Source organism: Desmodus rotundus, chromosome 9 (genome assembly GCF_022682495.2).
Source record: "Desmodus rotundus isolate HL8 chromosome 9, HLdesRot8A.1, whole genome shotgun sequence".
NCBI lineage: Eukaryota > Metazoa > Chordata > Mammalia > Chiroptera > Phyllostomidae > Desmodus > Desmodus rotundus.
This window is the reverse complement of record NC_071395.1, coordinates 35,878,059-35,895,428: the sequence shown is the minus strand read 5'-3', so window position 1 is coordinate 35,895,428 and position 17,370 is coordinate 35,878,059. Positions and strand designations below refer to the sequence as shown.

The 17,370-nt window shown below is 46.2% G+C and overlaps 1 protein-coding gene across 3 annotated transcripts in view; it reads right to left on the bottom strand.

Annotated features, from left to right (window-relative positions):
* Window positions 1-8,620: 8,620 nt before the first annotated feature.
* NUGGC (nuclear GTPase, germinal center associated) overlaps window positions 8,621-17,370 on the bottom strand; it is a 44,122-nt gene continuing 35,372 nt past the window's right edge. The window contains exons 15-19 of one of the 3 annotated variants that reach the window (XM_045202498.3): window positions 15,801-15,939; window positions 14,577-14,685; window positions 13,516-13,652; window positions 11,225-11,315; window positions 8,621-10,002 (exon numbers count right to left, since the gene is read on the bottom strand). In XM_045202498.3, coding sequence (XP_045058433.2) covers window positions 9,857-10,002; window positions 11,225-11,315; window positions 13,516-13,652; window positions 14,577-14,685; window positions 15,801-15,939 — 622 coding nt within the window. In that variant the 3' untranslated portion in view covers window positions 8,621-9,856. The remainder of the gene's footprint in view (window positions 10,003-11,224; window positions 11,316-13,515; window positions 13,653-14,576; window positions 14,686-15,800; window positions 15,940-17,370) is intronic. The other 2 variants (XM_053911202.2, XM_024568837.4) reach the window with 2 other exon arrangements.

Genomic DNA, 17,370 nt, shown 5'->3' with positions numbered 1-17,370 from the left:
TGCATTGTCGTGATGAAGCCGCCCATCACCAGTTGCCCACAGTTGCAGCCTTCTGAGGCATCCTAATGGTTTCCGCAAAGTAATGTTCAAGCTTAGTGCAAAATTTGACACAGATATGTTGCTCTACTTGCTCAGTCATTTTGAATGCAAGGGCCACACAGTACACGTGCTCACTCAATGGGGCATCTACCTCCCCCTCTGACTAGTACAGTGAAGTCGTCATTGTTCATGCTTGTGCATTCCAGTTCCCTCTCCTTGGCTGCCAGGTTACATCGATGTTGGGCAACTCATCTTGTTACATTAACAATGGCTGAACTTTCTCAGACAGACCTTGTAGAAACTCTTACTCACAGTTGAGCTGTCTGAATCTGGGTGTCCTGGCTGATAGCTCAATATTCCCAAACTCATTGTTTAATCGCAGCCTGGAAAATGTGTGCTGGACAGAGGACTACAGAGGAGTCTCCTGCATCAGGTGACCGGCTGGACCCAATGATTTCTGGTATCTCTTCCAAGCCGCAAAGAGCCTTTACATGAAAAATTTCTCCACTTTGATAAAAAATGCTTACAACTAATTTTGCTTCTTAGATTTCTTGGTGGGGAGAAAGAAAGAACATTCCATGCATGATTTTAATATTAAGAACTAAGAACAGAAAACATTATGTTCAATAAATAAGTAATAATAAAGCTATTTCGGCTGGATACTATGCCAGAAAGAGAGAAAAGAAAAAAAAAAACGAAAAAAGATAAAGAGAAATTGAGAAAGAATGATGGAGATAAAATAGAAGACAATGAATGGGAAAAGAGATGAAGAGGGAGAGAGGAGAGAGAGGAAGGGAAAGCATGAAGGAATCAGAATATAAAGAGATATAATATTTTTATTTATTTTTTTCTTCCTGAAGCACTGGCCACATACCATGGCTACTGTAAAATGTAGACTTTCTTTTTAAATTTAGATTGCATATTTATCAAAGACATGCATACATTTTAATAATCTTTAAAAATGGTAGCTCTGCAAGGCTTGTTATGAAAGCAACAACTTCTAACCTCTCACCCCATACCCTGATTTCCATGGGCACCATTTCCATCCTTCAGCGGTTCCTTTCGGTATTTACGTCCGCATTTCTAAACCATACTGTTGTGTTGCTACTTCTTGAGTTTTGGTGTTCAGTGTATTAGCCACTTTCCACTCTGGAGAGAGGAATGAACCTTATCTCCTGCTTCGCGCACACTCCTCCCCACACCCTCCTCGTACAGCTCTACCGTGCTTCTGTTTTGATCGTTTTTTCAGTTTGATTTATTAGGCCTGTGGTAATACTACTCACAGCCCGGCACGCAGTGTGTTTTCTTCTACAGCATTTTGTTTTCCCAGAGTTATTAGTGGTCTCAGTTTTCCGCTTACGTAGTCTGGTTATCACTAACTCTTCTCCAGCCCCCACCCCCGCACCATCCGCATCCATCTCCTCTGGATACAGCCAAGTGCATCAGGTGGTCTCTCGGTTTGTGTTTCTGCAGACGTCTCCCCCAAATCTGATCTGCTTTGTACTGGGCCAACCGCTCTCTACACCTAGTTCATGCCAATTGTGTAGACACATTTCTTCACCGTAATCCCGTCTTGGGACGGGAGCCTCTGCTTTCTTACCCTCCTGCCTTTCTCTTTCTTAACTTACTTCCTCATTTGGATGAAGCCCATTAATGGTGAATGCATTTATAATGACCTTGCATGTCTGACAATATCTTTACTTTTACCCTCACCCTTGACTGATAAAATTCTAAGTGTAAAATTCTTAAATTTTAAGAATAAAATTCTAAGTTTGAGGTATTTTCCCCTCCAAATTTTGAAGGCACTCTACCATTGTCTCCTGGTTTCAATGTAATATAGTCCCAAACCATTCTTATTTCTGATGTTTATATAAGATCCTTTTTTCTCTAGGAGTGTTTGAAATTTTCTGTGTACCCGCTGTTTCAAAATGTTACAAAAATGAGCATTGGCATAGGTCAGTTTTTACCCATTGTCCTAGTTACTCAATGGACTTTCCGATCTAAAATGTCAGGTTCTATAACTCTAGGGAGTTTTCTTAAATTATTCTCTTCATAATTTCCTTCTCTTTCCCCTGCTCTCTTTTCCCCCAAACTCTTATTATTTAGATGTTGGACTTCCCAGACAAAATTTCTAATTTTTCTAGTTTTCTCTTCCAGCTTCCATCTCATTTTTTGGTCCTATTTTTGGGGACATTTCCTTGAATATATCTTTCAAATGTTCTTTTTAATTTTTTAAAAATTTCTACTATATATTTTTAATTTCCAGGGCTTTCTCATTCTTTGATAATTTTTCATGATGGCACTTTCTTGTCTCATGGATGCAATATATTCACACATCTTCCTAAAGATATGACTAATATTAAAAAATATATATTTTCTTCTCCCTGCAATTGTCTCTGTTTCCTCTAAGTTTCTTGCAGTCTGTTTGTTTTGGTCTTTATCTTTTATGGTAGAGAATTTTCTCCATAGTCTTGGTTATCTCTTTATATTTAAGAGCAAAGGACTAGAAGAGCTATTTCAAAGCTCTGTGGACAGGGGTGGGTCCACTCAGTTTTGCTGTGTGGGCGGTCTGGATGGGCTGTTTTACTAGGAAACCCCCGGTGTTTGTCTTTAAGACTTTTTTCTCATTGTTTCATCACATTTAGCCTTCTGTTCGGAGAGTCTGAGACAGGCTGCCAGGGTTCTGGGCGCTGAAGGGGAAAGGAGAGCGGGCAAGTGCCCTAGGTCATCTCCCCTTCTCTGGACGGGTACATTCCACACTTCCTCAGCACACACCAGCTCTCTGCCATACACATGCCACCATGCCCCTCACGGGGAAGACCGTGTCCACCAGGAATTTGCACATAAATCTCACTGTCTTTCTTGGGAAGCTCTCCCAGTCGCTTGAATAAGTAGAGGGAAGACGCCGAGGACCCAGACTAGAGGCAGGTGCCCCGATCTCAGCTGGAGCCAGAGCCTGAGCTAGGAAAACTGCTCATGAGCGGAAACAAGCCTTCTGCCTCGGAGTCTCCACGTGCCCCTGTGTTGTGACCCCAGGTGCAGCCAGCGTGCCAGCAGGCACCGTATCTGTGTGAGCACGGTGCCTCTCCATTTGGTCACCTTCCTTGCCATCCACGGCCACAGTAGATGGAAAGAGAAAGCCCCTCCAGCCTCATCTCCTTCCACATCCCTCCTCAGAGCCTGAATTCCCAGATTGTGCATCTTGGACCAGAGATTCTTCCAGATGGATTGTACAGTCCCTTCCAATTCTGATGCTCTCTGATTGTGGGTTTGATTTAAGCATCCCTCCTTTAGAAGCCATCCTCCCAGGGAACAAGGTCTGTTTTCCCAGTTTTCTTTCAGGGGTCTTCTCTTTAGCCTCATCCCTGAGTCTGAACACACATTGAGCCTGTTCTACCGTGTGACTGACCTTCAAGCTGGGTGGCAGTATCTCCAGAGACCAGAGGCACTTTGCCGAGGGGTGGAAGCCCAAGCATCCAGGTGCTGACATGCCAGGCCCACGCCCTTGGCCTCTCTGAGCCCTGGAGCCTCCCAGGCCCCTGTGGTGTTGACATTCCAGGATTCGGTTCAGCACATTCAAGCATGCAAAAACCAGCACAGTTTGGCTCACATTCACACACTGTTCAGTCTCTCTGAAGCTCTCCCCTCCAGGCACCAGGCCCTCTTGTGCCTCATCTTTTCTGACGGAAGGGAGAGAGCGCCTCTCTGGGAGCTAGGGGACCTACCATTAGTGGGCTGTTGGAGGGATGTTGATCCCTCCAGCATACAGCAGTTCTCTTAAAATTGCCAGTGTATTCTAGGTGGGGAGGAACTTTTGCAGGAACTCAGCAGTGCAATGAATACACGCGAACATAGATGGAGAAGTGTGCCTGGTAGCCCCAGGGCCGCTGCACTGCACAAATCCAGTGGCCCTATTCCCACTGTGTTTGCTGGCAGGTGCACCCTGGGAGCTGTGTGGCCCTGCAACATGCTTTTCCTTTCTATTTTTTCCTCCAGTCTCTTTGTCATCTGGGACAAATCTTCTACCCCTTTGACCAACTTCAGGTTAGTCTCTTAGACTGTGAGAGCTGGAAGGGACCTTTGCATTTAGTGACATGTTATTACCTCATTTTAGAGATGGGAGGCTGTGCCTGAAGAGGTCAGGTAACTTGTGCAGGGCATCCCAGGCAGAGGGCAGGACCTGTAGCCAGAGCTCTTGAATTTGTCTCTACCTTTGCTCCCCAGGGAATGACCCACAGGCCGCCAGGAGCCTTCTGCAAGGCAGCACCACCGCCCTGAGTGCAGACCTGCTGAATTAGAACCTGCCTTTAAACAAGGCTCTCTGGCCACTTGCACACGCAAAGTGCTGAGCACTGACCTTCATCACGTCCAGGAAGAAACAATGGAGACCTCTAAACGTGCCCTTGTTCTCGGGATAACCCGACTTCCCCCCACTCTGAAAGGTCAGGGATTTGGTGGTATTATGTATACGGGCACGTTCATATATAATACGGGGGAGGGGCAGCACTGAGAAGTGTGCGTTTTCACCTGCAGAAACTCACCCTCCCAGGTGGATGGCCTTGGAGGAGACAGCCATCATCAAAGCAACAAGCACTGAGGAGTCTCAGCAAGAGAGTCTCCATGTAAAGAAACGCCTGCCTCAGTACAAGCCTTCCTTGTCATCCATTACTGCTCCCTACCATCGGCTCTGCCCGCTCTGGGCTTGAGTAGGAATATTTAATAACCCTCAGCTCTTTCTATGACACAGGTGGAGACACAGTTTCAGCAACTCTACCAGGTTGTCAAAAACTTCTTGCTGCTATAGGTTTTGTAGAGAGAGGTAGAGGAAGGAGAGAGGAGGAGAGTGTGAGAATCCACTGTCTCGAACTTTGTCTCCCAGGCAACAGCCATCAGCCTTTTTTGTCTTCTAGCTCAAGGCGAAATCTGCCTTTTCCTCCCCTTGACGCCAAAACACAAAGTTCGTGGTCACATAACTTGTCCCCTCTCCTGCGGCAATATCCCACGTTTCTTCCAGGGGGGAAATAAGTGAAAGACCTTTTATGTAGACTATGCAGCAAGATTTGAAAAATAGGGATTTAGAGTGGCTTTATCACAGAGGGTATCTAGAACGCAGTCTCACCAGATTTCATGGATCATCATCAATTTTCTCTTTGCCCCTAATCAGATTAAACTGTGCGGCTGGGAAAAGGGGAGATAAGTGAATTATGACATAATTTAGATTGAAGAAAATAAACTGGCATGAATTTATTCTGTTCTGGGCAACTCGGTTGGAATGGGGAGAAACGTGAGCGAGACAGAAGAACCAAAGGTCAGCCACCAGCACTGATTGCGTGTGGGGTAACGCTTTTGGAGACAGGGCTGCCGGCGTCTCCTCTCTGTCATCTCCTTGGCAGGGAGACGCTGCTGAGCTGGTGTTTTTATCCAGCGTGGTCAGGGAATGAGGTGCTTCACAAATGACACGTTCCCTTTTGTCATTTAGCACAGACAGATTTTTATTTTTAAAAATAAACCCAGGGGGCATGCAGTCTAAAATGATCATTTCTCTGGTCTCTTAAGCAGTAGAGCTAATTGGCTCAATTTAATCGTTTTAATGAGTTAAGCTGTTACATTTATGACTACTGTAAAGTCATTATGGAAGGGGGTACCTGTGGCGTCTCCAAAGGAAGAGCCCTGGGGTGAGAAAAAGTCACTGGAAGTTGGCACCGTCGGGCTGACATGGGTTCACCAGGGCCCATCTCTGTTCCAGGGGCAGCTTTAGTGATGTCAGCCCGGAACTGAAGGCAGAGAGGCACCCGGGCACTGCTAGGTCGAGAAACAGAGTCCAAGAGTGAGGTCTGCTCGTATGAGACAAGACAGCGCCTTTGGGTCTAAAAACAACAGCGACAATGACAATGACAACACTTACTTCAGAGAAGTGTGCTTGCTCACGGAATTTGCCAGGCTGCAACTCTTTTTTTAAAAAAATTTAAAAAATTTTTAATTGGATTTATTGGAGAGACATTGGCTAATAAAATTATACAGGTTCCAGGTGTACAATTCTGTAACACATCATCTGTGTATTGTATCGTGTGTTCACCAGCCCAGGTCAAGTCTCCTTCCATCACCATTTATCCCCCTGATTGTCGTAGAGGAAGTGAGGGGGAACTCCCAACTATCAAAGATCACGAAAGGACAATTTAAATAGAAGAAATTCAGATCGACACAAAAAATGTTCCAGCATCAGGAACAACCCAAGCAGTGCAAGACAGTAATGTTGCTAATGTGATCCTATTCACCATTTCGGTTAAATAAATATGTAAATAAATAAAAAGGTGTCGTGGGAATTCTCATCCCTGCCAGTAACTGGACAGGGTCTCTGGAGAACAGTTTGAGACTTCAAAATGCTTTATACTCAGATCCTGTCACGTAATTCTTAAAATTTTACCCTAAAGAAAAAAATCAGAGCTAGGAACAGAGATGCCTATATAAGAATGTTCTCTGTGATGTCACTTATAATGGAGAAAACAGCACCATCAAAATGTCCAACAACAGGTTAGTGACATAACACCTATCATCACTAAAATAAATGACAGTACATCTGTCCATTAGAACACTGTACACGCATTTAAAGTTTGTTTCAAAACAGACAGTATGGCCCTGGCGAGAGCGTTGTCCTGATAAGCCAAGGTTGTGGGTTCAGTCCCTGGTCAGGGCGCGTAGAAGAATCAACAAATGAGCGCATGCACCAGGAAGTGGTGTTTCTCTGTCTCTGTCTTTCTCTCTCTCTCCAAAATCAATCAATAATTTTTTTTAAAGTATTGTGTTCCCTGCCTACCTCACAGTCTTCTGAGCAGCTCACCTGCTCTTCCGGTCTCCTCTAGAATCCGGATGTGCCCTGAACCCCAGTCTTGCTGTCTTACCGGAGCTCCCTGCCTAACTCTAGCCAGCCCTCCCTTCCCTGGGCAGATGGGTCTGTTGTGACTTAGACACCGTGGAAGCCCATGGAAACAGAATGAAAGGACCTGGCTCCCAACATTAAGCTCCTGGAAAATCTCCTGTGTGCCTCTTGATTCCACCCTTGGTATTCAAGCGTTTCCTTTCATTCTGGCATCAGTTCTGACCTTCTCTCCTGGGTTCACGTTAGTATCAGCCTGAGGTTTCTCACCAGGACACAAGACTCTACCCCAGCTTCTTCCCGACTTGTTCCGCTCTGCCAGCGTCGGCGCCCTCCTGGCAGACAGCTCCTGGTTACATCCTTCAGGCAGTTAACAAACAGCCTGACTGTTCGCGCCAGCTGTCACTACCCTTTTATGCTTTGGCTGAAGTTAATGCCATGGCTCACAATGGCAACGAGGTAATTTCATTTGGGCAAAACGAAAATTTAGAGGAGAGAGCTATAAACCCAACAAGATGTCAGTCCACAGCCCACATTTGGCCGATGGGTTATTTAGAAGTGTGTTGTTTACTTCTCAAATACTTGGAGATTTTCCAGATTTCTTTCTGTTACTGATTCTAATTTAATTTCACTGTGGTCAGAGGATAGATGCTGTATGATTTCAATGCTTTTAACTCCATTAAGACTTGTCTTGTGGCTCAGGATATGCTCTGTCTTGGTAAATGTTCTAAGTACCTTAGAAATGAACTTGTGCCCTGATGCTGTTCGGCAGAGTGTTCTGTAAGCATCTGAAAGCCGTCTGATTCTTCTGGAGCTTGTGTCGAAACTTTATTAGGTGGGTGCACAGCAGCTCTGCCCTGGGACAGTTTGGGCCCCACTACGAAGGCCCGCACATCCCTCATTCGCTCCCTGAAGAAATGAGTGTTCTGCAGAGCTGCCAAAGGTCCTGTCTGCGCTGGACCGCGGTGGGATTAGCACCTGAGTCTCCCAACAAAGAAGCCATCAAGCCATGTTACGTCTCTCCTGCCCCCAAATAGTCACCATGTATCCAGTACTATTAGGTACTGTGTGTCAATATTTTGTAAGCACTATCGTAATCTGACAACCCTGGCAGTGGCGAGGTAGATACTACTATTATCACCATTTAAAGATAAATAACCAAAAGCTTAGGGAGTTTAAATAATTTGTCTGAGACAGCAGTTCTCAAGTGTGGTGCTTGAAACGCTTCTGGAGGTCTGCCAGGTCAAACTATTTTTGTAATAATATTGTAATGTTGCTTGTCTTTTTTACCACATTGACACTTGTAGAAAAGGTTTAAAAACAAAGGTAGGTAAGGGGCTTGCACTTCAGCTTAAACCAAGGCAGTGGCACCAAATATACTGGTAACGACTGTGTTTTTTACTGTGCACTTGCAGTTAAAAGGGCAGTTTTCCTTAAGAATATTCTAGGTGAGACAGTAAGTTAGTTCTATAAGTTATTCTGGTGCAAGGAAAAGCATCCGTATGATTGAGGTGCGAGCTGAGCTTGCCATTTCTTTTCCCCAGAACATTGTTTTTACTTGAAATAACTATTGACAGACAAACTGTGGTTAATCATACTTGGTTACATGGTGAACATTTTCTCGAAAATGAACAAAATGACATATAACTTCAGAGAAAACAACTGACAGTATTTGTTGCCAATGATGAGACAAGCTTCTAGGGAAAAATGAAACTTTGTAAAACTTGTATTCTCTACCATGAACTTGTCACGCTCCCAATACTTCAAGACTTTCCTGTTGAACTTGGTGAAGATATTAACAAAATGCAATGTTTTTGTTATTATAAATAAAATGTGTCAACAATTTTGAAGATCTGCTTAATTCAATGAAAAATATTTTCAAAATGACTGATGCCTGATGCCACGAAATCATGCATTGGAAGTAGGAGGTAAAAATGAATTTCAATGTGGCAGAGTATTTTAGAAGTTCACCAATGAGGTTTCAGATTCCATATGCAACTAACTTTTAAGAAACTACCCCTTGTCAATTCTGTTGGACCAAAGAATATTCAGAAAATATCCAAGAAGTCTATTAAAATGCTGTTCTCTATTCCAACTCTGTGTCTATACGAGACTATATTCTCCACATACATCAACCAAAACGACGCACTGTGACAAACTGAATACAGAAACAGACCAGAGAGTCCAGCTGTCTTCTGTTAAGTCAGAGAATACAGATACTGGAAAAAGTGTAAAAGAATGTCATTCTTCTCACTAAATTTATGTTGGAAGTTTTTTTCATAAAAAATGGTATTTATATTAACATATAGTAGGTTTATTATTGTTACTTTTAAATGGGTTAGTAAATAATTATTTATAATTTTGATTGGTTTTAACTGTGAACACAGTAAGTATCAATGGGTACAACGCACTTGCATTACAAGTTTTAAGTGCGTACTTGGTCCTGAGGTCAAAACGTTTGAGAAGCCCTGGCCATAACAAGCACCCTGGGAAGTGGTGGGGCCAGTCCCTTGTCTGGCTGGCTCTCCGACCCGTGTTGTTTCCGTGACACATGTTACCTCCTTACCCAAAAGTCCCATCAGTACTAAAATGGTAAATAAAATGGAATCCCCATGGTTTTATTTTGCAATGTTTTTTTCCCATTATATTTACGCTTTCTGATGTTTAGATACGTTTCACTGATGAAACACAAGTTTCTTGTCCCTAAACCTTTAGGACCCTATTAGGGACTCAAGATGACTCTTTCAGGCTATGGAATAAAAATGAATTGATATTGCTCAGTAATCCACTTATGCCACAAGTAACAATCATATTGAGTTTTATATTGTCTATAAAACCCAAACAGTTGGGAGACGTTTTTTATTAGATTTTACAAGACAGAAGTAATTCTCACTGTTTGGCTCCCCGGTGGTTTCTCACCCACTTGGTGCTAAGCCCCAGGAATCAAATGTATGTTTTGGGGGGGCCAGCTTTGCTGGGGGACATTCTCAGGAGGAACTCTTGCATGCCCCGCCGCAGCACTGCGTTCTCAGCAACCTCCCTCAGGCTTCTGTGCAGCTTTTCCATCTCCTTGTACTCACTTCTGACATCTACAGAGGAGCAGAAAGCATTGCCAGCAGTCAGCGTCCTTTTCAGAAATGTCCCCAGAAAACAAGTCCCCCGGGAATCGTGCTGTGACCTGAGTCACATGTCCCAGAACGTGAGATCCGGAATAAAGTGTAAGGATCAGATCATCCAATTGATTTGTTTCATAAATAGACTGGTCACACCCGGCCTTCCTGCTCTTCCCTTGAGGCTTCTCCCAGCACAGGGGTCACCGACAAATAAAAAACCTACCCATGACACAGGCCTGGGCCCTCACGGGGTCTTCACTGGGCCTTACAGGGGCTCGGTGAAGGACATGCAATGCACACCCCATGATAAACTTGCCTGAAGTCCCGTCCAGGCATGACTCTCCATCCCCTGTCCTGCCCGCCCTCACCACCCAGCAGTCCCCATTCTAAGTGAATTTACTCTGTTGGGCACCTTGGGTTTTCGGCCCATGATCTGCAATCAAAGATACCTTGTAATGGCTATTTTACGTTAACTTGTCTGGGCTGTGGTGCCCAGGGATGTGGTCAGACATTATTCTGAATGTTTCTGTGAGTGTGTTTTGGATGAAATTTACACTGAAATTGGTCAACCTAGAGTAAAGCAGACTCACTCCTCATCTAACCAGCAGGAGGCCTAACGGGAACAAACGGGCAGCCTCTCCTGCTTTGTTTTTCTCCACAGCATCCATCACCCTCGGCAGGCCTTAGTTTTGTCTGAGGTTTGGCTTATTGCCTGCCCTCTGACCGCTGGGCTGTAAGCTCTGTGAGCAGAGGTTTGTGTTGGTCACTGCTATAGCCTCAGCACCCCGAACGCTGCTCGGCACCTAGGAGGGGTTACAATTACTTGTGGGGTGAACGCACACCGTCAGCAGGGCAGAGTAATGGATTTGAATGTGCCCCTTTCCAGCTGTGGGTCCTTGGGCACATCATGCCATCCAAGTCTCTGTTTTTGCATCTGCAAAATGGAACAGCAACATCTACCCCTGAGGGCTAATGTGCAGATTCGATGAGACGGTGCACAGAGCCGGCGAAGAGTGCTTGGTCTCGTAGGGTGCTCAGCAAAGGGTGGGGGCATTATGATTGTCATCATCATCTCTATCCCTGCCCCTGGCAGTTCTTCCTAACTTAATTTATTTAAATCCAGTAAGGAGCCACCACAGTGGGGGTTGGGGGAGGTCTGTAAGGTCGTGGCCCGTATGCAAAGATGTTGTGTATTTACCTGCAAGCTCCTTGTAGAGACCATCCCCCTGGGATGAAGCAAGGGTCAGCATGGTGGCGATACTGCCCTTCACCTTCTCCACGATTCCATTCTGCACAAGAAAGGGTGGTCATTCTGTTAGGATGGCACAGCCCATGGGAAAGGGAATTTTATGAAAGGGACCCCACCCAACTTCCCAATCAGAGTGTACAGACTGGGGTGGCCAAAGTCAAAGTCAGGTCTGAGGCGGGCCGCAGAAAGCCTCAGGAGTCACCTGGGCAACACTTCTGTGGGGGTCCCACCTGTCTCAGCATCTCCTTTCCTGCCTGCAAGAGGGATTGTGCCTCCGGTGCTGAGGGACTGAATTGGGAGCCAAGGAGGGTGCAAGGAACCATGGGAGAGATGAGAGCAACCACAGAGATGAAAGTAGGGGAAGTACTGCTCACGATCCCAGCACCCCATCACCCACGTAGGCACCGGATACGTGCTTATTGAGTGCCTGCTTTGTACGGCACACCGTGCTGGACATTCCTGATTTTTCTTCCCGCCCGCCTGACAAATGTCTTCTTGCTCCTCTCAGTCCTTCTGTCCCTTAGATCCATGTTCCCTCTCGTAACCTGCTCTTGTTCCCCTTTGAAAAGTACCTGATTCTCTCTTCCAGTCTGACAGAGCTTTGTTCTGAACCTGAAGCTTCTGACTCCAAGTCGTGTGCTTTTCTCTTCAACATACCAGGCCTACAACCCTAAGCTCCAGGCCCAGCTCTAGCTCCCAGCCTTCAGCTAGTAACTTAGGCCCGCTGGGGGTCAGCTTCCTTGCGTGTGAGATCAGGGAGTGGGAACACTGGCAACTTCCTGCACGTATATCACTTAAGATACATTTGCATGTGGTCAAAGTACTAATCATTTTTTTTTTTAGTGGAGTTGTTTTTTTGTGCACCTTCAGGGCCCACTTCCATACACCCATTAGGACTGGGGGCTGCAGAGCCTGGCCAGTGTCTGCACGTTTGCAGACTGTGACAGTGCGTTCAATGACAGAAAGTAAATTGCTACTGGTAAACCAGAAATCTCTAGCCTAGTCCAAGAGAAATTACATGCTCTGTAGTGTGGGTAAATGTATTTTCCCAAACTGCAGTGACGGCGGTGGGAGGGTAGGGCTGGGGAGGTGGCGCAGCAGCAGAAGCAGATTGGAGATGATTCAGGAAGCAGGCCGGTCCACAGGTGGACCCGAAGAGCCACTAGCCAGTTTCCTCGGGAGGGTAGGAGAGGGCTGGCTCAGCCTGGGCTGAGGCAGAATTTGGAAACTCACCTGGCTGAGGGCCAACAGTGGCTTGGACTAAAACAAAGAATTTCTATTTCTTGGGCAGGGAGGGATGACAGGCTAAGAGACCCGGGGCTGAGACAAGTGGTCCGAGTGGACTTGACAGAAGCACTTAGGTTCCAGGAAAGTGTTAGGAACTGTCTCCCGAGATAGACGGAATCAAACCTGAATCTCTGCGAGGTTCTGTAATTGGATGGCCTACAAGAGATTATGCTACTGTTGGAGATGCTGGGCCTGGTTTCCTGATCCCGAATCCTCGTTCTGCAACATTCGAGCCATGTGGCCTGTTGCTACACCTCTCTGCCTTGTTTTCTTACCCATAAAATGAGAACAGTAATAGTACAGTCATCGCTCAGTATCCACAGGGTATTGGTTCTAGGACCCCCGCCCCCAACAGATAACCAAAATCTGAGGATGCTCAAGTCCCTTATATAACACGGCGTAGTATTTGTATATAGGCTATAGCAGGGTATGCCTAGCCCTCACTTCATTCACATGGATTTAGTGTACTGCTCTGCATATGGCAAATTCAAGTTTTGCATTTTGGGACTTTCTGGGATGTTTTTCCTGAATACTTTCAATCCGTGTTGGTTGTCTCTGAGGGTGTGAAACCTGTGGATATGGAGGCGGACTGTACCTACCTCATAGACTCACTGGGGAGGAAATGAGCTAATGTATAGGAAGAGCTTAGGATCCCATCTAGATACTACAGTTCTACTGGTGACTTGTTAGAGGGGAAAGATGCAGGAGGGGGCTGGAGGGGGTGCATTTCTGAAGTCACAGCCCCAGGATGGCATGTGATTCCAGCCTGTGGTGGCAGTGAAGGTGAATGCCCGGTGCCGGCCAGCCTCTCCTGGCACCGTGGGCATTGGTGGGACACACTCTGTGGGAGGCATCGGCTCTCCTTGGGCCCAAATGACTACCACTGTGCCGGCTTCCTCTACTTCCCCAGGAGCCTCTTTGGGGCTGGAATTAGGACCGTGCTTGCGGAGTACCTTCAGCTGCTGAAACTGGTGCTGCATCCTCTCTTGAGCCCTTTCAAACATGCCCTCGGCCACCTGCCGGTCCACCCCTCTTCTGATGACATCTTTCATCTTCTCACACGCTTTTTTGCCAGTGATCTGAGCTGCCTCTGGCAAAAATGACAGTCACAGTTACACCACAGCAAAGACTTGCTTAGGAATCTTTAGCCCCAGAAAGAAAGACAAGCATGCTATATGCATATTATATACATGTATACCTATATATACACACACATAATATACATATGTACATTTATTTATTAATATATGTAGCACCATTTTCCACACAGTGCAAATAGTCCAATAACATGATGTAAAAATTAATATGCTCAATATTTAGATCACAGGTGGCAAACACTTGTGGGCCGAATCCAGCCCTTCACCTTGTTTTATCCGGCCCAGCACCTTGTCTCTACCTGGCAGCAGCACTGAGCTCCTTGCCCCTAGTTAAGGAGTAGTTATGTTTACACAGTCCTAAAATTACGTTCAGCCCTTTGAAGGCAACCACAAGGCTGATGTGGCCCCTGGTGAAAATGCATTTGACACCCCTGATCTAGATAACTATCATTCAGAAAATCTAATGCGTGAATCAAACAGAAGCTTATAAAATCCCAAAACCTTGCCTCCCAGAGGAAATAATAAATAATGAGGCTACCAAAATGAGAAGCTATCAAGTCAGTTTACGAGTACTTAAGAAAATAAGAATGAGAATTGGAGGATGAATTTCACAGTTAAATTGGCTGCAGCGAAGCATGGAGAGGAGAAGCGAGATGTGTAGATAAAGGAGGGACAGAAGGAACCGGAAACACACAGATAAAAATGGCTCACGAATTACCTCCCCTGCACCCTTGCAATTATTTGGTTTTAATTTGTAGACCACGGCAGGTACAAGGACTTAGGAGGCATCAGGACAAACACTTTGAGCGGGGAGCAGCAGAAAAGGATGCTAAGGTAGCTGACAGAAAGAGGAAGCAAAAAGGTTGGAAAGAAGAAGCAAAAAGAAAGAAAAAGAAATGTGGCCTCCAGGGCCCCACCTTCATAGCACGGCTTCAGGTCGTTCTGAACGGAGGTGGTGAGAGACTCGTAGATCCTCCTCCTCTTCCTGAGGATGTAGCCCTCCAGGCCCCCCAGGATGGCGCTTATCTGAGGACCCGCATGAACAAGAGGCCGTTTGTGACAATTCCTTCAACAGAAGTAGGTCAGGCGTTCCTGTTTATGGTCACCATGCCCTCGGCCTTATATTACAGTTGGTTTTCACATGTCACCCCCACAGCCAGGCTGCGAGCCTCGCCTAGGTTGGAACTTGGTCTTAAGCGTGGTATAGCCCAAAGGGCTTCCCACGGTGCCTGGCACCTACGGACGTCTCGGGAAATATTTGCCAAGTTGAACTCCAGCACGTGCGAGGTGCTGAAACAGGCCTTTTGGGGGGACAGGCTATTTCTCTAGTGTTGCCATGTGACTTGGGCAGGGTCTGTGCTGTGGATGGAATGTTTGTGCCCCCCAACCCCACATTCATATATTGAAATCCTATCCCCCAATGTGACGGCATTAGGTGGTGGCCCTGTGGAGGTAATGAGGTCAGGAGGAGGGGGCTCTCATGGTTGGGATCACTTCCCCACAGAAGAGGCCCCAGAGAGCACCCTCGGCCCTTTGAACTTCGAAGCAGGCCTAGCCAGATGCCAAGTCTGCCTGGGCCTTGACCAGACTTCCAGCTCCAGAACCGTGAGACATAAACATCTAAGGTTTATCAGCCACCCAGTTTATGGTATTTTGTGAACGCAGCCCCAGTGGACTAAGACAGCCTAGAAGACAAAATCTTGAGTATTCAAAACTAAAAAATGATCTGCAAACATATGACACTTCTTTACCCTTCACTGTTTTGGGTAAAACTTCATAATATTGGTAAATGTGATAGAGAGGTGAGTGAAAATGTTACACGTGGATTCAAGTTTTTGTACATCTAAGGAGTCTTTGAAGATTCTTCCCAGGACCTGAGTCCACTGCGCAATCTCAGCATTTACTGTCGGTGGCAGGGGACCAGCCGGACACAGCCTGCGGGGTGTCCTGCCCCTCTGCGGCCGCCTCAGGCCCGCAGCTTGCCCCCCTCCCCACCGTGCTGTGGATCTCGCAGCTCCTGCTCTGAGATTCCCCCAGGCCCCGGATACTGCAAGGCTGGGAGAGACAGGCAGCAGCCAAAATCCTGTTGGAAAAAAGCCACTATCAACCTCACTGCTCTTCTTACGATATAAGGATCTTACCTCCTGGATCAGGAAACTTTTTTTGTAGTTATCATACTTCCAGCCATTTCTTATCCCAATTTCCGTCATTTTCTCCTGGAGAGAGTGCTTAAATGCATCTATGTGCGGCATCAGAGCTGAGCCTGTGGGCGTTCCAGCCCTGCAGAAGAAAGCAATGTAAAGTGTTAAGAGATGACAGTGGCTATGGTGAGGCTAAGACAAAGAGGAAACCAGCTGGCATGCGTTCATTCATTTTTAAGCAAAGGGGACAAGACCTGACAGTTACTACGTTCCTGTAACGAGTGCGGGCACTGTGCTGTGTCAGGCCATTGACATCAAAGCCTCTGAAATCAGTGCGATGATGCCCATTTTACGGATAAGAAAACTGAGGTTCACAGGAGATTGGTGATGTGTTTCCAGGCCACACAGCTAGTAAGTGGCAGAGCCAGGCTTTGGACACTGGTCTGTTTAACCTCAAAACTCAGTCTTTTCACTTGAAAGGGTGGGACTGGAACTATAGCTTAAGAGATGGGTAAGATTTAAGGGAATGAAAATGAGGAGGGGTTATGCACCATAGGCGCAAGATAGTAAATGAAGTTTCAGCACATCCCAGGAATAAGAAGCAACAGGTTCAAAGGAGAGAACATGGGCTTGAAATCCTAGTTCTTTGCTCGTGAGCTGGGTGAATCTGTTTGTTCACTGATAAAAAGACAGAAACCCTTCAGAGGGTTATTGGGAGAAGGTGACAATGCAATGCACCCAGAGTACTTAGCGTGGTTCCTGGAACATCTCATTTGCTCTCTGCTCCCTCCAGGCTGCCTAAGGCTGAGGGACGACACTGGGCCACAGCTCGGGAAGAGATTAGGAAGGTCAGTTGGAGGCAGGTGGAATGCCTCGAATGCCATTCTAAGGACTTTGCAGTTTACCCTGCAGACTTGTAAACAGTGGGTGAGCATAGGTGGAATGGCATGATCCCAAAAGAGTTCAGAAGGAGGTGGGGGCGGGGAAAGGGGCAGTGAGTAAGAATCAAGCAAAGGTAGAATGGTTCAAGCCGCAGCAGGCCGTGAACCAGGTGGCGTGCTAGAGGCAAAGGAGGGAGACTCGGGATAGGTTGGAAGATTAGGAGCTTCTGTTTCTGTTGATGGAGAAGAGGGTCGCAGGTCAAGGAAGAATGGAAGGAGGGAAGGCACCTGCCCCCTCCCATGCATGCCTGTCTGCGAGCATGCAAAAACAAACGTCAAAAACAAACAGAGTCCTCAGTGAGTCACTTTTTTGCATTCAGGGAAATTTATGAAAGCCATGTGTTTGCTTAACTCCACACTCTCCAACCAAAATACCCTACCCTGGGCTTAGATCCATAAGCAAACTTATCCCCCGCTTCACGTATGAGATATTTGAAAAATAGTGGGAATCATAATATTAGTCTGAAAGCAACATCTCTATCTGCTCTCCAGGTCACCGCGGGAAATTTCTAAGTAAACCAAACCCAGAAGGCTTTTGTGTTTTGCCAAAGAGTAAGCTTTCTTCCTCAAGCTGCAAGCTACTCTCTACACTTCCAAATCCAGAGCACAAATTCTTAAAGATGAGACTC